The 26,330-nt window shown below is 35.9% G+C and overlaps 1 protein-coding gene across 4 annotated transcripts in view; it reads right to left on the minus strand.

Annotated features, from left to right (window-relative positions):
• Positions 1-26,330, minus strand: part of COL12A1 (collagen type XII alpha 1 chain) — a 116,191-nt gene that overhangs the window by 71,980 nt on the left and 17,881 nt on the right. For 2 of the 4 annotated variants that reach the window (XM_026007375.2, XM_072735525.1), the window contains exons 9-16: positions 24,766-25,056; positions 23,774-24,376; positions 22,338-22,610; positions 18,040-18,312; positions 16,230-16,502; positions 7,477-7,749; positions 1,361-1,627; positions 704-896 (exon numbers count right to left, since the gene is read on the minus strand). The exons of the other annotated variants lie outside the window; for them this stretch is intronic. In XM_026007375.2, the coding sequence (XP_025863160.2) occupies positions 704-896; positions 1,361-1,627; positions 7,477-7,749; positions 16,230-16,502; positions 18,040-18,312; positions 22,338-22,610; positions 23,774-24,376; positions 24,766-25,056 (2,446 nt within the window). The remainder of the gene's footprint in view (positions 1-703; positions 897-1,360; positions 1,628-7,476; positions 7,750-16,229; positions 16,503-18,039; positions 18,313-22,337; positions 22,611-23,773; positions 24,377-24,765; positions 25,057-26,330) is intronic. 4 annotated transcript variants of the gene reach the window in all.

The raw sequence follows: 26,330 nt of genomic DNA on the forward strand, positions 1-26,330 counted from the left end.
GGTAACAGAAAGCGTCTGGCACATAGTGGGCTCAGTAAATTTCATCCTCTCTACTCTGATAAAAGTTAAGAGTGAGCATTTATATAGATTTCAATATTGTTAAATGAATGATTGAGATAAACAAACTTTCCAAAAGCCAGCACACAGTAGTCCATTCTTCCTACTGTAATGAATGTAGGGTGCTGTTCAAACTCAAACTTCCTTGTTTTCCACTGCACAGCCTGAAGCAAGACCTTTAATCAGCCCACCCTTTCCCAATGCTGCCAGCTGGCACCCACCACAAAGTCCTGTTTCTCTCTCCCATGGCCCACCCTGGAAGAGGATTCATACTCAGCATCTCAGCGTGAGTCACCTGGACCTTTCCAGAAAGCACAAGAAGCCTCACATCTCCACAGGCCTGGCTAGGGACCAGCTGCTTTTGGTGAAATTGTATAATATGGACATGAATTTTTAAAAAGTAGACCTTATTGGAAAAAATGCCATTCCTGATCACTTAATAACAAAAATCATCAAAACATTATAAAAACTTCTGCTAGCCTCTGAATCCTAGAATGATCGCAAGTCCAAGAATGAGAAGGCAACTTCCACTGATTTTAAACACCTCACTAGCAAACAGACATATAAGTGATTATCTGGGTAAGGCCTACTAATTTATGTAAATTATTCAACCTTCTAACAAAAACTGAATATAGTTCATTCCTACCTAAGTTCCTCCAAAACAACTGTATTGTCATATGGTCCAACCACTAACTCCCCCAGCCTTCTGTCGTCCCCTGTAGGGTGGAAGGTGACTTTATAACCCTTTACTTCCCCAGGGGCAGGCTCCCAGGTCACTCGGAAACTTGACATGGTTGGGTCAGATGTTTTGAGATTTCTGGGTGACTTAAATCGAGAAGCTGTAAAGATAAAAAGATTTTAAAATATTACTCATAAGACTAAGCTTTGGGTTTTTTATTCCCCTTGCAATAAGAAGTTGAATTAGAAATATCTAAGTGATATTATATATCACTTGTATAGAAATCATCACATACTTAACACTTGAAATTGTATATTCATAAAAATGGTTAAGTCTGGTAGCACAGAATATACTACCCAATAAAAATCCTGATAATGAAGTGCTACCCAAGTGGACATCTAAATAATTCTCACAATTCAGAAGATTAGAATAACGTTAGAACATTACTATGTAGAATCATTTTACCAAGAGCTAGAGTGGTAAAAATAGAATATTAATTAGGCATCCTTTCAAATTATTCTAACTTATTACAGAATTAGTTTTAGACATTTACAAATCAAGTAGATGTATTAAAGCATTCTTTTAAAATATTACACCTTCCCCCCGCAAAAAATTATTTTATACCTGTTGTTCCCGATCCTTGCCTAAGCTTTCCTTCTCCTGTCTTATACATTGGGAGGACTGTAATGTCATATGTAGTCTGGGGTTGAAGTCGCTTTAACACTGTTGAGGTGACTGTGGGTGGCACTTTGGCCACCATTTGTCTCCCACCCCCACGGGGGCGATACACAACCCGGTAGTTGATGACTTTCCCGGGTGCTGGTTTCCAGGTAACTCGCATTGTGTTTTCTGTTTCTTCATCCACTTTCAAGGTTTTTGAATCTTGGGATACTGTGAGATAAAAGGAAAATTACAATGTATATTGAAAGAAAATACACATGTCTACTTTCCTATTTATGTGAAAAGAAATTGTGGTTTGTTACGTAAGTACACTGGGCTCTTGCTTAGCACTATGATCTCTCATAAACTTATGATGGCGTGTGAGCCTAATCTCAGTGAGACCGTGGTAAGATGTTTTCTCTTTATCTAGCTAATAACTAAGAAATGGGAATTCTTATTGCACGGATTTCCTTTTGCATTCTAGAGACTTTAGTAAAGAAAACATCCATTTCCGGAGATGAGCTTTTAGAATTTTTATTGTACTTCCATCTGTAAATAATTCCTGTGGCAATCATGCTGTGGGGGATACCAAAAATCAGGATTTGGGGTCAGATATATTATTTGGGTCTTTTCAGAAAAAGGTACAGTCCATAAATGACCAGCCAGAGTTGACTATCGTTAACACTATTCTTTGTGATTGCCACAGACATGCAAAACTATGAACACAAAAGAAAAGGAAATTCTAATACATAAAAATATCTCAATGGCTCTAAAGATAAATTGACATACACTGAGTGTTTTAGAAAAAACTATATATAAAAAGTGTTTCATAAATATATAATCAATATTATATACTAAATAATCTTTTACTAATTTTCATAATTATTAATAGCTGAATTAGAAACAGATCACCCAACATCCACAAACAGTGAACACACATCTCTTTTCTTTTACATGATTAGAGTTTATAAGCAAGATCATTTCACTCAGCTAAATAATCTTAGCATTTTCTACACAAAGACACTAAACTGAAGGAAACATTGCAAAGACTCTTGATCTTATGAAAAATTTTCATGTTCATATAGGCAAGGACCACTTGAAATAATTAGAAAATCTGAATAAACTAAGTATGTGTATTGAGCAACATTTTTCAAACATTGGACATCAGGCAATGTAGGACAGTGATCCCTGAGAGATAGAAAGAAATGAAAGTGATTGTCCTGGCTTATTGCTTAGAGAGAATTCCCAGCCCCAGTTCAGGAAGAGAGAAACCAGATGGAGCCTGATGATCTCACTTAATTGAGGAGATGGTTTTGTGAGTCAGGGGAGTACAAGGCATTTAGAATTGCAGAGCAGAGTACTGAAGAGGAGATGGTGTAACAGAGGGAAAAGCTCCAAAAATCTGCAAAAGGTCCTCCTGGAGTCTTCAGCTCAGTACTAATCAGTGCATGTGTATGAGGAAACCACCCAAAACTAGGGAAAGAACCACCCAAAAGCAGCAGATGTAACAATTAATTCCTAGAGTTTATGCAGGTCCCCAGTAATGCCCCAGTAATGGGGAAAAGTTATCCCTAAACTAAAGGATCTGCTGGTCTAGTTCTAACACAACTTAAATGAAAGCTTGAGAAAAATTAAACTACTTCCAAGTAACTTGACTGAATCCAGAGCAAAGCTTAAGGATATTTATAAGAATGTAAAAATATCTGGCACTCGACAAAGTAAAATTCTCAAAGTCTGGCATCTAATAAATATTACCAGACATGCAAAGAAGGAAAAAATATGACTTATGTTATAGACTGACTGATTCTGTCTCCTCAAAATTCACTTGTTAAAGCCTTAACCTCTGTGATAGTATTTGGAGATGGGACCTTGGAGAAGAAACCAGGATTAAATGAGGTCATAAGAGCAGGGTACTAATCTGATGGGAATGAAATCCTTATAAAATGAAGAGGAGACACCAAAGTGTGCTCTCACCACCCCCTTCAGCCCCCCACATGCAGAGAAGAGGAAAGGCCATGTGAGGACATAGTAAGAAGATGGCCTCTGCTAGTCAGGAGCAGAGTTCTCACCAGAAATCAAATTCTGTGAGAACTTTGCTCTTGGACTTCCAGCCTCTAGAAAATAAATTTCTGTTGCTTAAGCCATGAGTTCATGACATTTTGTTATGACTGTTGGAGCTAAGGCAACCCGTAAGAAGAAGAAAATTCAAATATATAGAAACATAAGCAGAAATGGCATATATGACATAATTATTCAAAAGGCGTGAAACTCCAGTGATAATGGTGAAAATTAACAAGACCAGAAACAACAAATGTTGGAGAGGATGTGGAGAAAAGGGAATCCTCTTGCACTGTTGGTGGGAATGTGAGCTGATGCAGCCACTCTGGAAAACTGTGTGGAGGTTCCTCAAAGAGTTAAAAATAGACCTGCCCTATGACCCAGCAATTGCACTGCTGGGGATTTATCCCAAAGATACAGATGCAGTGAAATGCCGGGACACCTGCACCCCAATGTTTATAGCAGCAATGTCCACAATAGCCAAACTATGGAAGGAGCCTCAGTGTCCATCGAAAGATGAATGGATAAAGAAGATGTGGTCTCTGTATACAATGGAATATTACTCAGCCATTAGAAATGACAAATACCCACCATTTGCTTTGACGTGGATGAAACTAAAGGGTATTATGCTGAGTGAAATAAGTAAATCAGAGAAGGACAATCATCATATGGTCTCATTCATTTACGGAACATAAAAATAAATAAATAAATAAAATAAATATAAAAAATAGTGAAAGGGAATAAAAGGGAAAGGAGAGAAAATGAGTGGGAAATATCAGTGCGGGTGACAGAACATGAGAGACACCTAACTCTGGGAAACCAACAAGGGGTAGTGGAAAGGGAAGTGGACGGGGGTTTGGGGTGACTGGGTGACGGGCACTGAGGGGGACACTTGACAGGATGAGCACTGGGTGTTATGCTATATGTTGGCAAATTGAACTCCAATAAAAAAAATATACAAAAAATAGGTGTGAAACAACTATGACAACTATATGCCAGAGGCTAGTCATGGTAGAAGAAATATTAGGCATGTTACCTAAAGACATAGAACATACAAAAGAGACTCTAACAGAACTTCTAGAGATGAAAGATACAATGTCTTAGATGAAAGATACATAAGATGGTATTGACAGCAGATTTGAAATTGCAGAAGGAAAATTAGTGAACCTGTTGATATGATAATATAAACTATCTGAAATTAAACATTGGGAAAAAAAGATTGAAAAACTGAACAGCACAATTAGTCTGTTTGAAGTAGGTGTGATAACTTCAAACAGACTAATACATGTACAATTGGCATACTTAAAGAGAGTGGGGTGTGATAAAGTATTTTAAAAAATACAATGGTCTAAATATTTTCAAATTTTTTAAAACTATAAACTCACAGATCCAAGAAACTCAATGAATCCTACGCAACAAGAAACATGAATAAAACTACATCAAGACACATCAGCAGCAATCTGCTTCAAATCAGTGATAAAAAGAAAAGCTTAAAAGCAGCTGTGTAAGTTAAGGATATATTATATAGAGAGGACAAAGATAAAAATGACAAAATAGATAAAGAAATTCAATATAGTGTTATGAATTATGTTTCTGGGAGATGCAAAATTATACGTTAAACTAAGAGTAAATTGGTTGCAATTTTTTATCTTAGGGTTTAAAGACACTACGAATTCTCGGCAAAGTCCATTACTTTCTATAAATATTAAAATTTATTTAGATTAATTCTCAATTCCCTATTACTATTCTCCAGGTAAGCAAACTATTTTGCTTCTCCTCTTTTTTTTTTTTTTTTTTTTTTTTTAGTCCTCCACATTCCCCTCTTTAATATGGCGTTTTCACTATATACATTAGTGAAAATTTGAAACAAACAAAAAGAACTTTAGTCAAACTTCCCTTCCTCCTCCAGCCTTATTGGATAGTTTAAAATTACATTTCTATTTTCTAGGACTTCAGTTGCTTTTTCCATCTGACTTTTAAAAACTGATTACAGCAAATGAAACACAGTTGTCTAAGTGATATAGTATACAAAAATAACATCTTGATTTCTGTGAAAATGCATTTCTCTGCAATTCCTGAATAACTCCAAATTACGCTAACTCTGAGCATAGATGTTTACTCTGGTTTTAGATTTAGACTTTGAAAAAAATGTGTTCTAAACCTTTGCCATCACCTTATGCATATCTAGCATCAACGCTGTGATGAAGTTGTTCCTGTTTAGGCCTTAGCAAACTATTTTGCTTTCCTGGAGAATAGTAATAGAGAATTGAGAATTAATCTAAATAAATAAATATATATATATATGTATATATATATATATATATATACACACACACACACACACAAAGCATTTTGAAAATAGTATGGGAAAGAATATTATATAGAATAACAATGTGTTTGGATCATTATTATTATCAATTGTCATGAATATTTAATAAGTTTATATGTGTCTAACACTTTCCTAGAAAGGGCTGTGCTAAAATGTTTTCTGACTTCTTGTTTCTACAGCTTAAATTTTTATTCAGCATAACAAGGCATCTCTTGCAGAAAATTTCCAGACCAATTTCTTACAACTCAGAACTGAGAAAAATCAACAGTTAAATATTACAAGTATTGGTCTAGAAAGAAACCTATGTTTCCCAAAAAATGAGATCCTAAACTTTAAAACAGCCTCAAATTTAAATATGCTAATAACAGTCAAATATTGTATGTCATACCCTTGAAATGCTTCAAGGATCTCAATTATATTCCTGTCTTTTAATTAATTCTTTAGAATAAAAGAATTGAGGTGAAATAAGGTACAACATATCTTACCCTAGTCTTAATGGAAAACTTTGGATTTTAGGGAGAAAAAAATAACATGAGATTTCATTTACTACAATGGAAACCAATCATGTATATCTGAGAAATATGCCTTATCACATATTTAAATTTCCAATAAGGAGGTTTTTTTAATCTGGTTAATTTTAATGCAAATTTAAACTTAGACACTTCCTACTGAGTTTGCCAGTGATTAAAAAAGAGAGAAATGAGTTCTTCAGACAACTCAGATCAAAAGAGTCTAATTTAAGGACTACTTAAAATCAGGATATGGGACTTATCTCAGATAAGTGCTAATCACTTCGTTCTCCCCTCCTTTACCAAAAATATCCCTCAACTTCTCCACTTCTTTCTAAGAAAATGAAATGCAAAAATGTCCCATTCTTTCTCCTTTTCCTAAAATCTTCCCAGAATAAAGGGAATAAGCTTTTCTCTTGTAAATTCTAGAAACGCCTATGTTTAACACATGGCTTCTTAGGGAAGAGAATTAAGGAATGTTGGCACACTTTTCAACTAGCTGATAATAAATGATGATAGGTCATTCAAAATTATTCACCAGAAAGAATATTAATGACATTAAGATAAATCTGACCCACCAGAAAATTGAGTGGACTTTTGATTTAACCTTACCAAATGCAAGAGGGAGAAAGTAAAGACTCTATGATTAGTCTTGGGGACATAATAATCATAGCCTCAACAGCCATTCTCAAACTCATATATCAATCATCTCTAAGTGCCTAGGCACTATGCTTGGTGCTTTGCACATTGTTATTTCATTTAATCCTCAAGACAACTCTGAGAGACTGTAATCTATAGATAAGGAAACAAAGACTCAAAGAAGGTTAAGTAATTTGCCCAAAGTCATACAGCTATAAATGTGCCTGCATTCTGTGTCTCCATAGCTCCTGATCTTTTCACTAGTTGAGTTTCTTATCTAGTTGACCATCCTATCAGGAAAAAAAAGACAGAGAGAGACAAAGATAGATAGTTGGACAAGATTCAATATTTCAAAATGTAATATAATTTTTATACTAAGTGAACTAAACAAACTTGAATTTAAACCACAGTCTTTAAAGGTCTTAATTTTTCATCCCCATTTATCATATAATGAAATATAAAGGCAAGTGGCTAAACTGCCACTTGAGCTAATAGCTATTAGAAAGCGCCAACCAACACCCAAACACACTCATGATGTTACTTACATTCAGTTGTGGCTTCTCCGTTCAAAGGTTCTCCTTCTCCACTGCTGTAAACTGCAAAGACTGAAACCTTATATTTGGTCTCTGGCTGAAGATTTTCTATCACAGTATGAATTGCATCTCCAGGAAGACTTTTCTCTCCAGTCTCAATATCATCATAAAGTGATTTCCATGAGACCCTGTAACCTCGAACCATTCCTGGAGCTGATGTCCAATAAGCCCCAATTGAGGTGTCTGTGATATCTTTAGTAACCAAATCCTTGGGTGAACCACGTTCTAGAATAGAAATCAAAGGGGAATCATTTTTTTAATGTCAACTAGATATGTAAATATTTCTTCAACAGGTGGACATCCAAACTTGCTGGACTCAAACTCAGTTTGTCTAAAGTTGCCCATTTCTTCTTTCTGAGCTGTCTGTCCTATTCTGTCAGTGGAGCAGATTGATGGAATAAAACTTTAGAATATTATCTGATTCCGACCTATCACCTTGGTCCCCAAATGTTCAGTTGGATCATGAGGCCCTTCAGGATAAGGATGACATCCAAACATGAAAGAGTACGCACCTAAAAGAATTTTTCTCCAAGGGAAAAAAATGCATTGAAATCCCCAAATTTTACTCCTTTGCAGTCTACTTTATGACATAGCCAATTGTTCACAATGATCTTTCTTTCTTTACCATCCTTTTTTCTCTGTGATGTAATTTAAATAAGTGCAGTTCCAATGTCTGACTTATAATAATTTCAACAATTTCATATAGCTTGCAAATATTAATTCCAGCAATCATTTGCCCTAGTGAAAACTCTCTTCGTTCATACAATTTAAAAGTAGAAGTGTAAACTCCAATATAGCTTAACTCTAATGAAACTAAAAACCACCAATTCTTCTGGAAAACTTTAAAGTGATTAGTCATCAAAATAAAACACACCACTTGTTCTAGCTGATCGAAAATATCTGCTACCAAATTTTGGTTCTTTCAATTCAAAAAAGAAAAAAAGTACAACCCAAATGGAAAAACATGGAAACCTCAACTTAATAGGAGGCACAGATGTCTTCCAATAAAACCCTCACTTTCCATAATTTAAATGTAAGATAAATATACGGATCACTTTATATTGGCTACCTTTACTAGGGTTTATGCCACAGCATGACATAAATATAAAACTATCTGCTTCTACAGCATACATTTCACTAATAATTGTTGTATATTCAAGCAAATGATATATAATACTATTACAAGAATTTTGAAGACTATTGCTTTACTTGAATCAAAGAGTAAAAATGAGTATCTTAAAAATGCTCATAGTTAAACAACTAAATTTCAACACAAAGAGTAAAGATAACAATAAGGAAAAGAAGAAATCTGGGTAGACAGGAACTTATCATACTGTAGAATTTAGAGGGAAAAATAAATACAACAGGAGCTGGGCATCCTACCAGAACCCAAGCACAAATGGAAAATTCTAACTTCATTATGAATAACTTTAACTGCTGACAGGACATCTCATCTCTGGAGGGAAATTAGTTACATATTTCACTAAAACCAAGAATACTTATTTTCAAGAACATATTGACTTTTCTCCCTCAGTACTTGAGGCTAATTCTCACTCGAAGGCCTTCTTTCACTGCACAGGCTAATTCTTAAATGGCCACGTATCTTTATATTTTCTCTACTTACGGGAATATAAACAAAATGTTGCTTTGATTTGGTTTGGTTGTTGTTTTTTATGTTTTATTTTGCTTTGATCATTGATATCTCAGCAACTGGTCCCTAAGTTTTAAATGTGCAACATATGTTTCCTTTGCTTGATATACACCTTTTTTTCACATGTGCCTCTTCTAAATTGCCTAAATTGTGGTTAGGAATTGCAGCCACTGTAAAATTGTTGTACTTAAAAGTAACTGAACTTGAATCCACTAAAAATGGCATCAATGACATTCCAAAAAAGTAGAAGACAAATAAGTTAGCTAGAATGAAGGAATTATCTTCCAAATTAACACTGGAGTAGTTTACAAACAATCATTTCAGTTTCTCGTCTGCTCCAAGGTTGTGTTTCTCAGCCTGTTTTCCTCCCTACTTTGTATAGCACTGAGTTTGTGACATTATTTATTTCCATGACAACAAACATTAATCTCACAAACACAGGCTAATGATTTCACTGTGAGAAAATAATAGGAAAAGAATTGTGGTTGAAGCAAAAATACATTCACAAGGATATTTCTGGGCTACAAACAAAAGGAGCCTAGTTCACTAGACATGCATTCCCATGGATTTTAATCAACTGTTGTAACACTCTCAGAACTTTGTAAAGCTGGAACAAAATACAAGTGAAACTGCAATAAAGACCTTTGCAATGTTTATCGGGGTCCTGAAAAGAGTCTATAAAAGCACTTTTGAAAAATACAACTTAAATATTAACTAAAAAACATTCTCAAGTTGGAACTAATGGCATGAGAACACTAATTTCACTGAGCACTGAGTAAATTCTCAATTACAGAAAACAATCCACAAAAAACTATAGTATCTGCCTGTGACACCCAAAGGCATTATATAAAGACGCTGGCATCACAACATGTCACATCAGTAACAAAGAAATACGGAATCCAAAGAAAGAAGAAAGACACATCAGTCCAGAAGCCAAAATTGAACAGATAAACTGCTTCAACAGGCTTCTCATATGTCATCAGTTTGATAAGAATATTCCTAAGTATTAAGTTTATACTGTTGCCAAACATATTGATAAACTTTTTTTCTAATAAAAAAAGTGAGAGGGTTGAGTATCCTAGCTACTGCATTATACCCAAGAATTTTGAGAATATGATGTACTCATGACAAGTATATTTTATCAGACCTATAACTCTTCAAAAATATTTTTTACATGGAATCTTGGCTTAGACAAATATTGGATTAAAAAAAGGAAGCAATTGAGTTTTACCCTGTGATACAATTGGCAGGCTGTCAAGTGGCCAAGCTGGTCTTAAGACCTAGTGTACAACCAGCTGAAAACGCCACCAGCAGGCTATGTCACTTCCTGGGGCCTGGAGCAAAATAAATAGACCAAATTTGATAGGATACATAGAATCACCTGGGATGCCAAAGAGTGGGCCATGCCAAAATCAATTAAATTGGAATATCTAGAGATATCCCTAAGCACTGATACTTCCTAAAAAAACCTTTTAAATATTATTCTTATTCCCCTACAATTCTTTATTCTTTTCTCATTTCTTTCTTTCCTCTTCTTTCTGCTATTCCTCTCTGAGACCTAGGGAGACATTTATTTGGAAGATGTGATTGGTCCGTGCAGGAAGAAACCTTCACACCTGCTTTCACTCTGAAATGAGCCTCCTTCAAAATAGATAGGCATGGTAAGGGCAAAATTCATCAAAATCGTTGGGCCCCATGATGCAGTACAGGGTTGTTCAATGGTTTATACATTGTGTGGACTTATGACCACACACAGCAAATTGCCCTTTAGGTAGTAGAATCTCTCAAGGCTGACCCTCAGAGAACTGAGAAGCTGATTGGATCTTCTCATCACGTCCTTTCCACCCCATGACACACGTGGGATGTTCACTGCTCTCTCCTCCCCTTCATTCTGATTCAAAAGGAAATGGCTCTCAACACATGCTTCTTATTCAAGCATTGATCACATTTTCCTGTGAACAAGATTTAATTCAAGCCAGGCATTTACTTTGGTTTAAAATACTGAATTGTAGGTTTTGTCCTCAATCTAAGGATCTTTGGACATCAATAACTACTGGAAGAGATTATTTCACTTGGTTTGGTTAGAGTAGGTTTGGGAGTCTCTTTTTTAGAAAACATGGGAAGGAAAAGGAAAGAGAGAGGAATAAGAAAGGAAAGATGTCAGAAGACCAGCCTCTAGCCTTTCTGCAGGAGGCATTACTGTATCTCAACAGGAGAAGCCATAGAAAGGTCCAGTGAATAGGAACCAAATCTAGTAGTCTTGCCCCTTTGTCATTATGCTTCTCAGAACCTGGATCCAGTTCTGCTCCAGCAAAGGTTCCCTACTTCCTCAAGTTTTCTCTTTTTGCTCTTCCCCAAGACTTACAAATATTTGTTTTATGATTGTTTTAGTTTGTTCAGGATTTCACATATGTGGCATTGTTTCCAATAATATTTAGTCTCATGGTACCTGCCATTCTGGTGTATGTGTCTATGCTTTGTATATTACTTTTATTTCTGGTAATAGAATTTCTGGTAGTTGTTTCAAATAAATCCTCTCCTATAATGATGGTAGGCCTTCAACTTTATCCTTCTCAGTAGTTATTCCAGCTACTCTCTTCTCCCCTGTATAGTACCAGTATAAGTTATAAGGAATAACATGTTTTTCTGTCATACATTTAAACACGTAAAATTTATCAATTTTTTGAAATTCTGATACTCAGCATTTCTGCTCTGACTACAAACATATTTAGATATATTCAAAAGGCATTTTTTCTCATGCCTACTCGCATGTGTCTCCAACCTACTACTGTGGGAAGTAATTTAGACAGGTGCATTTCTCATGATCCGAACATCCACAAGGGGTTGATTCCTACTTTTTTCCACACATAAGGCCAAAGAACTAATGCCTCATTTAAGTAACTTTCCTACATTCCCTTAGCCCTTTTCCATTTGCTTTCTGAAAAGCAAATCACCATCCAATTCAAATATAATTATAACACAAATTAGCCAATGATGATAACTGAAAAATTAATCATAATGAAATGAAACTGTATAAATTGTTCCAGTCAGCTTTCATTGAGTTTCACATACCACTTTCAAAAATAGAAGTTAAATTGAAAATGTAATGTAAATCCCCTTCTAAATCAATTTGTCTTTTCCGTTAGCGCTCAACTCAAAAGTCATCCAACTTTCCACAGCAGAATACAGAAAACCTGCTTCCACGTTTATGTGGAAACACACTTGATTTACAACCTCAGTGAATTAGAGCCACCATTCTAAAGTACAAAGTTCACTATTGATAAGCTAACAGCTACATTAAGCAATACATAGTTCTTGAAAACCTCTTAACACTTAAATCACCCTTCAACCTCAAAACTTATCTGAGATTTCTTCCATAAATGTTATGTCTCCAATGTGATTTAGATATTTCTCTGATGAGCCATTAATGTGCAGGAAAGGAAATACAAATTGCTGTTTGGTTATTGTGCTAAAGTTCCCTGGAACTCCCAGCATTATTATACCCAGAATACATGATTTTTCAATCATGTAAATCTAGGGAAATATAGAGGTCCTATTTAGTCCGTCTTGGAGAGAGGCCCCATGTTACTCAACATCAAGGGGAGGAGTTCCTATGATGTGCTAAAAACCTCCTTGTAACAAAATGTCAGCTGAGTGAGCTTGGTTTGATATACAGGAAGCTGTCCATGACTATGGCATTGGCAGGTTGCTATAGCAACTAAAACAAAGGAAATTTTGAAAAGTCATCTTTTCCACAGCCAAAAACCAACACTCAAAAACAAAAAGAACCGTATTATTCCCAAACTGAAACTTTCATTCATTTGTAGTAAATCTCTGAATTAAAATGAGCATTATTCATTTCAAGTTTATAAAAACAGATTTTCCTCTCTCTACACATTAACAATGAGAACTGAAAGTTCTAGCAATGCACATTTACTTGTACAACAGTGTTGTAGTAATTACATTAAATCTACTTTAACAACAACAGGTGGGAAAAAAAACAACATAAATCAAGCCTAATAGTTTGTTCTCAGATTCCTCTAAAGTTTGGATCTGAAATAGTAATAAACACTGCCTTTGTGATTCCATTTCATACAGTACTAGAGCAAACCATGAACTTCCCCGATGCCAGTGCTAATAAATCTCTCTTCCAGGGACAGGGGAATTTTCTGATCATTGGCTACATTTCAACAAACTAGGAAACAGATTCAAGTTAGGGACAGTTGTAGACCACACTAGATATTTTTTAAATATTTTTTGAATTGAATAGAATTCACTTCAAGCAATCTATAAAATTTTCAACCTACAGAGTGCTCTTGCCGGCCGAGCCATGCCTCTGGATGGAAGAAACATTCCTCCAAGGTCTGCTCTTACCACCTTCTCTCCCAAGAGAAAAACAGATTAGAAAAACAGCAGCCCTCAAAAGCAGTTGCCTGGCTCTGTTTCTGGCTTTCCATTCCCTGCATTTACCATCATATCCTATTCCTGTATATGGTATGTGGATTTGGCTGAGTTAATACAATAAAATGAAATGGAATAACCAGGGGCAAAAATCTTCTACTATTTTAATTTAGTCACAACTATGCTTTCACATATTTGTCAAGTTTACCACACATAATGCAATGGGATAAATATGTTCATAAAATCAGGCTGGCAATATTTTATGTAATCCTTCACTATAGTAAAGAGCTTTGGTGTAAATGGAAAAAATGTATTATTACAACTTAGTTATCAATTAACTATAGTTAATCATCTCACTTCCCTCCTCAAGAAATGGAAAATAGTAATTTTTAAAATTTATTTTACTACCCGTGTATCTCCCTTAGAGGTAACTTCTGATCAAATAAGTGGGGGAAGGGAGGCACATACTCACACATGCATACAAGTTGGTAGATTTTCTATACTACTTTTACAAAGCTATAAAATCATAAACAATTCTGCTATACACCTGACCCAGAAAAATCACAGCCTAATAGAATGTGTGCTGTTAAATTAAAATGTGTACTTTGCTTTCTAAAGATTGTTAATGTATTTTCTTAGCAAAAATGCCCAATTTTTAACTCCCAAAATATCTTGACTGAGTATGAATACATTGTTTTAAAATAAGAAAATGCAGAAGAATATCAGAAGGCTAAATGGTACAAGAAGAATAAAACTATTAAAGCATTTCCAAAATATTCCTTATAAGGGAGAAACTTTCACAAACATGGATAATCCACAATCATTCTGGAAAAAACAAAAGCTCAAAAGTTTATCCTTTAAAAAGTCCTATAAACAATCTATGTTGAAAGCCTTTGGGAAGCACATGATAAAGAGAACTTCAGAAGATCAAAACAGAAGAACAAACTTGTCAGAAATTCTGGATGTTGCTCCAGATACAAAGATCACATGCTTTACTGTTTCGATTAAGTCTCTGTAATTAAGGCAATTGCCATTTTCTACCTCTTACTATTTTCAAAACTTTAGTGTAGCTAATCAATATCTCTGAAATACATACAAAAGCTGTATTTTTAGATATCATCTAAACTGAATGTCATTTCCTCCTGATGATTATACATATATAATTCATGCCTACTCGCATGCATCTCCAACCTACTACTGTGGGAAGTAATTTAGACAGGTGCATTTCTCATAATCCGAACATCAACGAGAAGTTGATTCCTACTTTTTTCCACACACAAGGCCAAAGAACTAATGCCTCATTTCAGTAACTTTCCTACATTCCCTTAGCCCTTTTCAATTTCCATATATATATATGATATTTTACAGTTCCCCAGAAGTTTCACTTACAGTCTCCCATTTGATCTCCACAGTAAATCTGGGAGGCAGGGGGACTGATGAGTAAACTGAGGCTCAGAAGGGTTAAGGGACCATTTCAAGGTTACATGATTGAGTACCCAAACCAGGACTCTTCTGGTAATCAGTATTTTACACACTGGTATTTAATCTTTCATTTAAATCCTCTTTTAAAAATAAATTTCATGGACTATTAAAATTATGCTCTTGATTACTACTAGAGATAGAATTGATTAGAATTTTTTTGTTTATTTTTAATTCTTGACTAAATCTTGTAGTTTTAATGAATATTGCCTAATGTGGGCTTTGTCCCTGTTAATTATAATATCTACAATCCCCCAAACTCCTCGATCCCCCAAATTTGACAGATATTTTACCAAAAGTCACTATGACTTCACATCACAAAAGATGCTTTAGATTCATTTTCTTCCTATAATTATGTTAAGTGAAGCATATAAAAGATGGTGATGACAAGAAAGAATCAAGGGCCTGACTTCTTATTTAGGCCCCCAACTATGGTACTGACTCATTATTGTAACCATCCATTGATAGTTCTTTTTAACATCACAACATTCTAACTGCGGTTAGGTTAAATTTGTATTTTCTCTCTCTTACCCAACTTACATTGCAGTTGTGGTGAGTTAAATGTAAGCCACCATTATATTTCAAAGGATTCTAAGAAATATGAAGCCCTCTGACAATGAAGTCTAGAAACCAAGGACATACCTCCAGTTGTTAACTTCAAACTTCTACACAGAACTGAATTTTAGAGGTCATTTAGAAAACAAACAAAGCAGAAACCTGGATCCTCATATTTCTCAAGCTAAATGCTTTTTTGCATAATGAATGAGAAGAGACTCAGAGTCTGCAAAGGGTTCCTGTCTGCTCCTAAGTGATGGAAGTGGTTTCATTACCCAAATCCTTTTTTATCCCACAGATGTTTGCCAACGTCCTTTGTCACTCTGAATATCACACACCTATTCTCCATTTACCCAGCCCATGACATTAAGAACATAGTTGTATGTCCTTATACACTCAGCTTCCCGTACACCTTTTCCTGATCAAACTTAGATTTTTTACAGTTGCTTATATTCTACATTTCTGAATAAGAGGCACTTTTATAGTTACTTACTTTTCAGTACAAGTTTCTTTTAGGAGGAAGGACAGTACATTTCTAGATTTGATTCTCTGCAAACATTTTATCTTCCTAAATGCAATCACAAACTTAGGGATTTCTAGAAAACATGTCAGTAATTACCTTCGAGGGTCATTCCTTCGCCATAAAGGGCATCTCCAGCCCCGGATGCATACAAGGCCGTCACAGATAAGGCGTATTGTGTCCCTTCATTTAATCCTCTCAGCACAGTACTGGTTGTATCTCCTCTCACAGTGACCTCTTGAGTTTCACCCCCTGCCGCTGGGATGTATGTGACGAGATACTGTTTCACTTTCCCTGGTGCTCGAGTCCAAGATAATTTCATAGTTGATGTTGTAGGGTCAGAAACTCTTAAGTCTCTTGGGGTCCCTCTAACTTCATTAAAAAAAACAATAACATCAAAATTCATTATTTAATAAAATAATTTGAAAAACACTTTATTGCTTTTCAGTGTGTGTGTGTGTGTGTGTGTGTGTGTGTGTGTGTGTGGATATGTGTGTATGCATGCTGCATCAAATTTATATCCTAAGTGATATTACAGCAATTGTAGACAAGCCAACAGAGCTTCTCCGAAAGTGGAACAAAGCACTATGAATTGCAAATATGCTGATCAGTATCACAATGTAGGTTTAATACCTCTGAGAAATAAAAAGAAATCCTCAATAAAAAGGATTCGTTGGCCTAATGCTATGAACTTCTAAATGTAATAGCCAGGAAATACACTGATGTGATAAAAGTGATAAATGATCAAATGTTATCCCTAGAAAAAAACTTAAGAGAGGAAACAGCGCTAATGAGGCCTTGTCTTGGGTGAAACTCAGGGGCTGTCTATCCCTTTGCAATTATGATGTTTAGCATTTCATGACTTCCCTGGTAGAATGGTCATGTCATCTCTGGGGGAGTCCCAAAGCACCTAAACCTGCAATACTCTCCACTGGACACACAACAGCTAGCCATTTTTACTCTAGAAAACAGAAAGATGAAGAGCCCCTGAAAAGAGTCCTTTTATGGAACAAAAGGCCCTAGACCCCCAACTAGAAAGAGAAAGAGGAAGGCAGTGATTTCCCAAAGAGCAGAGAGGAGGAATAAAGCAGATGGAAAGAGAAAGGGTCTCCGCAGGAAAGGCTATTTAGCTAGGTTCCCCTGGGAGGGTCGTAGTGATGCAGGTGGAGCTGGGATGGATATTCCTAATGAGTGTCTGCCTCAGATTCACTGCTTATCAGCAACATGACTTGGAGCTATTATTCAGTATCCTTAGCCTTGATTTCCTTATAAAGAGGGATAATAATATTAACAATTCCCTTGAATCTATGCATGGATTAAATGAGATAAGCTATTTGAACAAACCTGACAGAAATAAGTCCTCAATAATTGTTCATTATTGCGAATATGTTGTTGTGGTTGTTGTTGTTTTTATTTTTTTAACTTTCAAGATAGGGAGTAAAGTTAAAATTAGGAATGCCTTAGTTTTTCTCAATGAAATAAATATTAAACATTAGTAATTTGCAACAAATATCAGAATGTATCCTGGGAGCCTAACCATCCCACATAAATAAAAAAAGGTTAATATTTTAAAATCTTCCTGAAGAAGTAATAATTAATCTGTTTCAATGGTGCATAGCAGTTTGATTTTTAATCCCTAGTCTTCCTTCAATTTATATGAGAGCATTTAATAATATCATTTTAAAAGAATATTTAGACCATATAACAGCATTTGTGTTCTATTGACACAAATGCTATCATAAGCAAGTTAAAAATTTGAGTAACTCAAGTCTAAAAGGACTATAATCTAAGATACTCAGATAACTGGGACTAAGTGTCTCATGGCCTGTAGTGTCTGGATAGCTGACTACAGTATCCTTTGAGGTCTAAGATTTGGGTTGTTACCATATGATCAGCATATTTCCTCTACCTTCTTCAGTGGCTGCGTTTCCAGTCAACGGGGAGCCAGGTCCTGAGAAATATTCAGGAATTACAGATACTTCATATTTTGTGTCTGGAGTCAGGTTCTCGAGCGTTATCCTCCTCTGATTGGCAGGGGTGGTAACTTCTTTGCTTTCTCCACTAGCAACTGGTTTATATATAATTCGGTACCTTAAAACTCTCCCTGGAGCTTGAGTCCAGGTGATTTTAAAGCTGTCTGTAGTTTCATCTGTCACTTTTAGGTTTCGAGGTGCTCCTTTTACTGAAATTTTTTTTTTAAAAAAAAGTTTATTTTACATTAAAAAACACAAAACTAAGCTCTTGATCACTAAATTATAGCATTTCTCTAAACAAATTCAAAAGCAGTTGTTTGTCAAACATCCTGGTACAGTATTCTCTCAGCCAGATATTAACTAGATGCTGCAACAACAAATAATCCACCAATGTACAGAAAGAAACTATGTATGGTTAATTTTTTAATCAAGTAAAGAGGCACATAATAATAAACTTTTAAAATCATAAATACCCTATTAAATGGTAAATTCATACTGACATAAATTTCAAGAATAAAAATAATTCATTTCTCGAAATATAGGTAGCCAAAGTTTTCTAACTAGATTTTCTCAGGAAAGCAGGAAAATAATACCCAGTTCTACCATATTTACCCACTTGAATGAACTGTTTTATCCAGTCAGCTCCATGTTTAACTTTTCTATCTATGTAGTCATTTGACTTGGAAAATAATTAGACCATACATGTGTTGGACCAAATACATCATATTTAACGAATGCAAGCTGGATCTAAATCTTGAGGTCAAATTGCAATGTGGGTAATGTCCATAGACTCACAATCTTAAATGGGATTTTCATTAAGCCTAAATGAGAATGTCATTTGGCTTTATAGTTAATAAACATGTTTAAATTACTTATTCATTTAAGGGGCAAATTGTCTGTTTGGCCTACACATTCAAGAAAGATGAGCTAACGGTCTTTTCAATCCACTGGAGTGAAAGCACAGTGCAGTTCATCTGCACTTATCTCACATATAATTAGAAGTTTATCTAAATGGCCAACACATCAGTAGATCACTTCAGGGAGAAGGAAACTGTATCCCTTAAGGCAAGCAATGGGAGTTGGCGGACTGACACTCATGACTCATTTTAGATGGCAAGAAAAAAGACAAAACTAGCCAGAACAAATGAGGCAGATAAACTGATGAGTTTGAATACGGTAGTTCCCTCCAGCCCCCACCTCTGTGTAACCACAGGGGTTACATTCCAGGATGTCCAGAGGAAGCCTGAAACCATGAATAGCACTGACCCTTAAATACACTATGTTTTTCCTATACATACCTATAAAGAAGCCTAATTGATAAATTAAACTCATTAAGAGATTAACAACAATACCTATTAAAAATAGAATAATTATAACAATATACTATAACAAACATTATGTGAATATGGTCTCTCTCTTTCTCTCTCTCTCTCAAAATATTTTATTGTACTGTACTCACCCTTCTCATTATGATGTGATATGATACAATGCCTATGTGATGAGATAAAATGAGGTGAATGACGTGGGCACTGTAAGCTTTGCGTTAGGCTACCTTTGACCTTCTAACAATAGTCAGAAGGAAAATCATCTGCTCCTGGACTGTGGTTGATGGTAGGCAATGGAAACCATGGAAAGTGAAGCTGCAAATCAAGGGGAACTACTATACTCGTTTTGAAGCTGAATGTGTAATTTTGAGCCTCAGATTACCCAAAAGAAAAAAAAATGACAATCTGTAGGATTATTGAGGTTGTTAAAAAAAGATAATCCATGGAAAACAATTACCATAGTACCTGACACATAAGCTAGAGCTCAGTAATTGGTAGTTTTTGTTTTGTTTTTAGATTTTATTTATTTAGCCATGACAGACAGAGAGAGAGAAAGGCAGAGGGAGAAGCAGGCTCCACGCAAAGAGCCGGATATGGGACTCAATCCCAGGACAACGGGATCATGCCCTGAGCCAAAGGCTGACGCTCAACCGCTGAGCCACCCAGGTGTCCCAGTAATTGGTAGTTTAACAAAGGTACTGAAATCCGAAACATCCTTATTGACTAAAGAAAGTTTAGGTCTCAGATTTCACTCAGACAATAGAATTGGAAATGTATTAGCAAATTTTGTTGTTGAAATGCAATGAGCAAAAACTAGAGCATATATGAATGCAGTTGGCTCTACTCAAAAACCCTCTGGACTTAAATTTCTTCTTGAAACATATATCCATCTGCTATCCCAAAGTGCTGAAGGAATAGGGCCAGGCTCATTAGGCAACAATAGGGGCATGATAGAGAAAGCTTCAGGAAATCAGAAATACTGGGGCGCCTGAGTGGCTCAGTCAGTTAAGCATCTGACTCTTGGTTTCAGCTCAGGTCTGATCTCAGGGTCTTGAGATCAAGCCCTTCATTGGGCTCTGCACTCAGCTGGGAGTCTGCTTGAAGATTCTCTACCTCTGTCCCACCTTCCACTCAAATAGATAAATAAATCTCTCAAATAAATAAATAAATCTTAAAAAAGAAAGAAAGAAAGAAAATCAGAAATATCAAAGTATGGACTTCTAAGTTATTCAACACAAAAATTCTAAGAAAAGAAGTCAACTTAGGCCATTATTTTATTTGCTGGCCTTCAGGTAGAAATATACCCAAACCACGCACAAAAAGAAAAGATCCATCTTACTTAAAAACTTTTTCAGAGAAAAAAAGATTCTCTAGCTTTTTTTTCATATACCAATATATGCCTTCTCTGTTAACAAATACTTCTTTGTAACTATCTTAATTTCCTAGTGCATCTGTTTCCGCTTCTTCACCTATCCCCTGTAAAAATAGGAAACAACTGACATGTCTTTTACTATTTGTGATATTTATCTTGAAGAGTAATTGCCTTCTCATAATCAAGTTCCTTGGTATCCTTATTTTTTTTTTAAGATTTTTATTTATTTGTTCATGAGAGACACAGAGAGAGGCAGAGACACAGGCAGAGGGAGAAGCAGGCTCCATGCAAGGAGCCCGATGTGGGACTTGATCCCGGAACTCCAGGATCACGCCCTGAGACAAAGGTAGATGCTCAATGGCTGAGCCACCCAGGCATCCCTCCTTGGTACGCTTTAAATGTCAAATGTATTGAAATGTATCTGAAAATACTCCATTCTATCCGGTAAAGAGGACATATCTAAAAAATTCTGCTTAAAACATTTGGTAAAATTTGTATACTCATGTTCTCAACAGCATTATTTACAATAGCTAAGAGGTGGAAGCAACCTAAGTGTCTGTCCATGGGTGAGTGGATAATCAAAATATGGCATATACATGTAATGGAATATCTTTCAGCCATAAGGAAAAAGGATATTCTGACACATGCTACAACATGAATGAACCTTGAGGACATTATGCTAAGTGAAATAAGCCAGATACAAAAGGTCAAATACAATATGATTCTACTTCTATGAGGTGCCTAGAATAGTCAAATTCATAGACACAGAAAATAGAATGGTGGCTACCAGGAGCAGTAGGGAGAGTAACAGAAAGTTATTCTTAATGAGTATAGTTTCAGTTTTGCAAGATGAAAAAAGTTTTGGAGACAGATGGTGTAAATGGTAGCATAATAATATGAATGTATTAAATGCCACTGAAATGTATACTTAAAATGGTTGAAATGGTAATTTTATGTTATGTATTTTTTTACAATTTTTAAAAAGAAAAACATTATGGTACGCCTGCGTGGCTCAGCAGTTGAGCATCTGCCTTCAGTTCAGGGCATGATCCTGGAGTTCCAGGATTGAGTTCCACATCAGGCTCCCTGCATGGAGCCTGCTTCTCCCTCTGCCTATGTCTCTGCCTCTCTCCTTCTGTCTCTCTCATGGAAAAATAAATAAAATCTTTTAAAAATTTTGATAATATATTTGCCATCAAATCCGTAGATAAAGTAAACAAAGTTCAGAAGTATCTGAACATAACACTGCTGAAATATGGGACAGAAAAATCTGGTTAAGCAGTATTCCGAGTTAATTCCATAATTATTAACAGTTCTTTTATCTCTAAATCTCACATTCATCAAAATAAACCCAAGGTTTTTTGTATAAAAGTTTTTTCACTCTTTAAAAAGATGTATGAATAGCTGTAATTTACAGGTGCTGAATCTTATAAAGGTATTTACCATCTCTATAGAAGAGATGGTTATTTCAAACTGCTACTTGTTTCTACAATTAATTTCCGGTTTTTAGAAAACAGGGTCAGAAACCCCATCTCACCTTCCACAGTGGTCTCCTCTCCAGTTAAGGGAACACTGAAGCCATCCTCATACTCTGCAGTCACATTAACTAAGTACAGGGTCTCTGGCTTCAGGTTGTTGAGAACAACGCTGGTACTTGACGCTGGCTCTACCACCGTGACCTCTTCATCTCCAGTAGCTTCCTTGTAGGTGATGTGGTATGAGAAAACATTTTCTCCAGCAGGAGACCAGTTAGCTTTGAAACTGTAAGAAGTTGTCTCAGAAAAACTAAGATCCTTTGGAGGCACATAAGCTATTAAAAAAAAAAAGAAAAGAAAAAAAAAAGGATAGAGATAAAAATTGTTAAATCTATAAAGCAAAAATGGACCTAATGACTACGTTTCTGAAATGGCTTATGTTCACTGGGGGAACAGTTAATGAGACAAATACACTGAGCAAGTATTCCACACATGACCACTAAGAGAAGGCCTCTCACTTATAGCCCTCCAAGGAGGTCCTGATCATTTATTTGGCTTGACCATTCATAATACTGTTACACTGTTTAAATTACTAATTAAAATGAATTTGAATTGGGTTTCTAAACAAAAAGCAGTAATGGAATGGTCCTGCCCAAAACTGGAATATTTAAACAGTAACAGACCTAAGGTGAACAGCAATATAATCCTTAGCAATCAGATATTAATTTTTGGTGGTAGACAGATATTTCAAAGTAATGATTAAGGAATTCTTCCTAACAAAAGAATATTCACTAGCTGAGTCATAGGAAGAACCAATGTTCAAGGCACACTGCTCTTCTCAATGAACAAATGATCAAATTGGAATGACAACAGTGTAACATTATTAACAAACTAGAGTGCTACCTATGAACTCGAGACAACTAGAAGTGATAGTAAGTGTTATGGCACTGGAACAGTTAAAGAAGACTTGGTGAAAGAGATAGGACTTTTAACTGAATGTTAACAAATAGAACTTGAACAAATGAAGAAAAGAGGTAAGGAATTCTAGCTGTGAGGAATGATGCCCAAAATTGGTCCAGGGAAGGGAATGCATAAGAAAAATTCAATGGTCTAGGACTATGTTCTCATCACCTTCAATCCAAAGGACTTAGCTCACCATCTAGCACATAGTAAACACTCAACTAGAGGTCATTGAATTGAATACGACAAATAGGTGTGATAAAGCTGGAGCTCAGCCCTGCTTAAGGATCTAGGATCAAAAACATCTCATGACTCATGGTAAATAGCTTTTTCACCAATAAATACATGACCCATACCCAGGAGAAAGTCATATCTCAGAGCTAAATAAACCAAACTCAATAGATTTCTATAAGACAGAAAAATTGCTTTTTCCTTTATGCAAAAAAGAATTGGAAAAGCACGTTATCCACAATTTTAGAACCAAAATTGAACACTTTGTTCATTAAGAGATCATTTTGGCTCTACAAAGTCTACTAACCTTTTTTCTTTATAGCTGCCAATTCTTGCTCAATTCTAAGGCAGATAGACTGTGTGAGTTCAAAAGATATTCTCTGAAAAGCATCAAAATCTTCCACTGTGAACACATGGGTCTCAGCAGGAGGAGAGGCAATAGCTTCTAACTCTGAGCGGACAGCATCCTTCACACCAACTGCAAAGATTTCCACATCTGAATTCCTTAGTTTTATAGCAGGATCTCTGAAAGCATCTGAAGATTTCCCGTCAGTGATAAGAATCATGACCTTTGGTACGTTGCCTCTTGAACCCTTGCTAGGCACAAATATTTTCTCTCTGACATAAGTCATTGCTTTCCCAGTGTTTGTAGATCCTCCTCTGTAGGGGAAGGTGTTTATTGCTTCAATTATATCTTCCACTTTGGTGAATTTTTTCAAAGTGAACTCAGTATGAGGATCCCGGCTGTACTGGACAAGACTTATCTGTACCCTATTTGGTGAAATCTCAAAACTTTTTACGAGAACTTCCAGAAAGGCTCTAACTTTAACAAAGTTTGCAATCCCGATGCTATAGGAACCATCAACCAAAAACACAATATCGGCTTTTATATCCACACCACGTGAGCATTCTGTTAAAAGAAGAAAAGCCCATTAAAGTTCAACAAATATAAGTTAATCATTAAAATACAGATATCTGGTTTTCTTAGTAAGCACACTTATTTAAAAGAAAACTAATCCAAATATTTTGTTTATTTTTTTTAAAGATTTTATTTATTTATTCATGATAGGCATAGAGAGAGAGATAGAGAGAGGCAGAGACACAGGCAGAGGGATAAGCAGGCACCATGCCAGGAGCCTGACGTGGGACTCGATCCGGGGACTCCAGGATCACGCCCTGGACCAAAGGCAGGCGCCAAGCCGCCAAGCCACCCAGGGATCCCCCCAAATATTTTGTTTAAAACTAAACCTGAACCAGTGAGGCCTACTGTCAAATGGATAGACCCTATTATTAACTTACCCACTTGAACTTTCATTGGCTGAGTCTTCTCCATTATTGAAACAGGTTCACTGGATGTGAGTCCCTTCATAGCAGAAATACTGATCTGGTATTCTGTGTCTGCTGAGAGGTCACGAACACTGAGCGTGGTGGTCTGAGGCCCCACACTAAGAGCATGCTGTCGGCTTCCAGCGGTCATTGGTGTAAGGAGGACTTTATAACCAGTTACTGAGCTAGGAGATGGACTCCAACTTAGCTTAATATATTTTGATGAGACTTCCGTAGCAATCAAATTTGAAGGAGGTTCAATAACTACAAAATAACAGCAGAACAGTGATTGAAAACAATGAGATGCAGGGGTGCCTGGCCGGCTCAGTTGGAGGAGCATGTGACTCTTGATCGATCTCAGGGTCATGTTCCAGCCCCACATTGGGTGTAGGTATTAAATAAATAAATAAATAAATAAATAAACTATAAAAAAAAAAACAGTGAGATGCAACCCTTAGGTTTGGACATTCAATTTTCCTCAAATTAATCATAAATTTTTTTTAAATCATAAATTAATCAAGAAGAGTTGCCTAATCCTAGCTCTCCACTTCTACCCTTACCTATCCAAAACCAAAGAGATTCAGTGCCTGATTTTTAGGCAGGGAGCTGAGAAAATTAGGGGAAATGAAAGTCATTGGAAGAAATTAATAATAAGATGTCTAATGCCTAATTCTCTGAGATCAAGATTTCCATTCTGGTTTGGTATTTTACTCATTGTCTTTATTCTCAGGTACCAAAGTAGGCACTTGATAATTGTTTGTTAAACCAATGACTTACTCAATTCTTTTTCTCTTTTAATATTATGAAGACTTAAATATAATCTTTAAAAGACCCTTTATAATGCATAAAGAAAGATAAAGGATTCAGCAGTTCTTAACAATTCTTATAATTTTAGACGATCTTATTCCTACTTATTTCAAGCCAAGAAAAAAATTTCAACTATGTTCATAATGCCACCAGGAGTGACACAATGTTTTACAACATGTATACTGACATGGAAATATCGATCATCTGAAACATTTCTGGGGTTTTTTTAAGATTTTATTTACTTATTCATGATAGAGAAGAGAGGGAGAGAGAGAGAGAGAGAGAGAGGGAGGCAGAGACACAGGCAGAGGGAGAAGCAGGCTCCATGCAGGGAGCCAGATGTGGGACTCGATCCCGAATCTCCAGGATCACACCCTGGGCTGAAGGAAGGTGCCAAACTGCTGAGCCACCCAGGGATCCCCAACATTTCTATTCTTACGCAGTGTAGAATATAATCATGTACTTAACAGAAAACATAAAGTATTTTAAGATATTTCAGATCAAATTTTCACACTTTAACATTTGTCAGTGGGATCAACTTCCCAGAATAAAAAGTTCCATTTTATTTTAATCTCATCCTGCAAGAAGTGGATGATAAAACAGGCACAAGTTTCCTCATGGCCTCCTCAAAAAGGCAATCATATATAGTGCATAAAAATGATGTCTAAAAAGTAAGAAGTAATGGGGGACAGGGGGAAGCAACACATGTACCAACTGGATCTTTGGTCAAA

The sequence above is a fragment of the Vulpes vulpes genome, chromosome 1 (genome assembly GCF_048418805.1).
Source record: "Vulpes vulpes isolate BD-2025 chromosome 1, VulVul3, whole genome shotgun sequence".
Classification (NCBI taxonomy): domain Eukaryota; kingdom Metazoa; phylum Chordata; class Mammalia; order Carnivora; family Canidae; genus Vulpes; species Vulpes vulpes.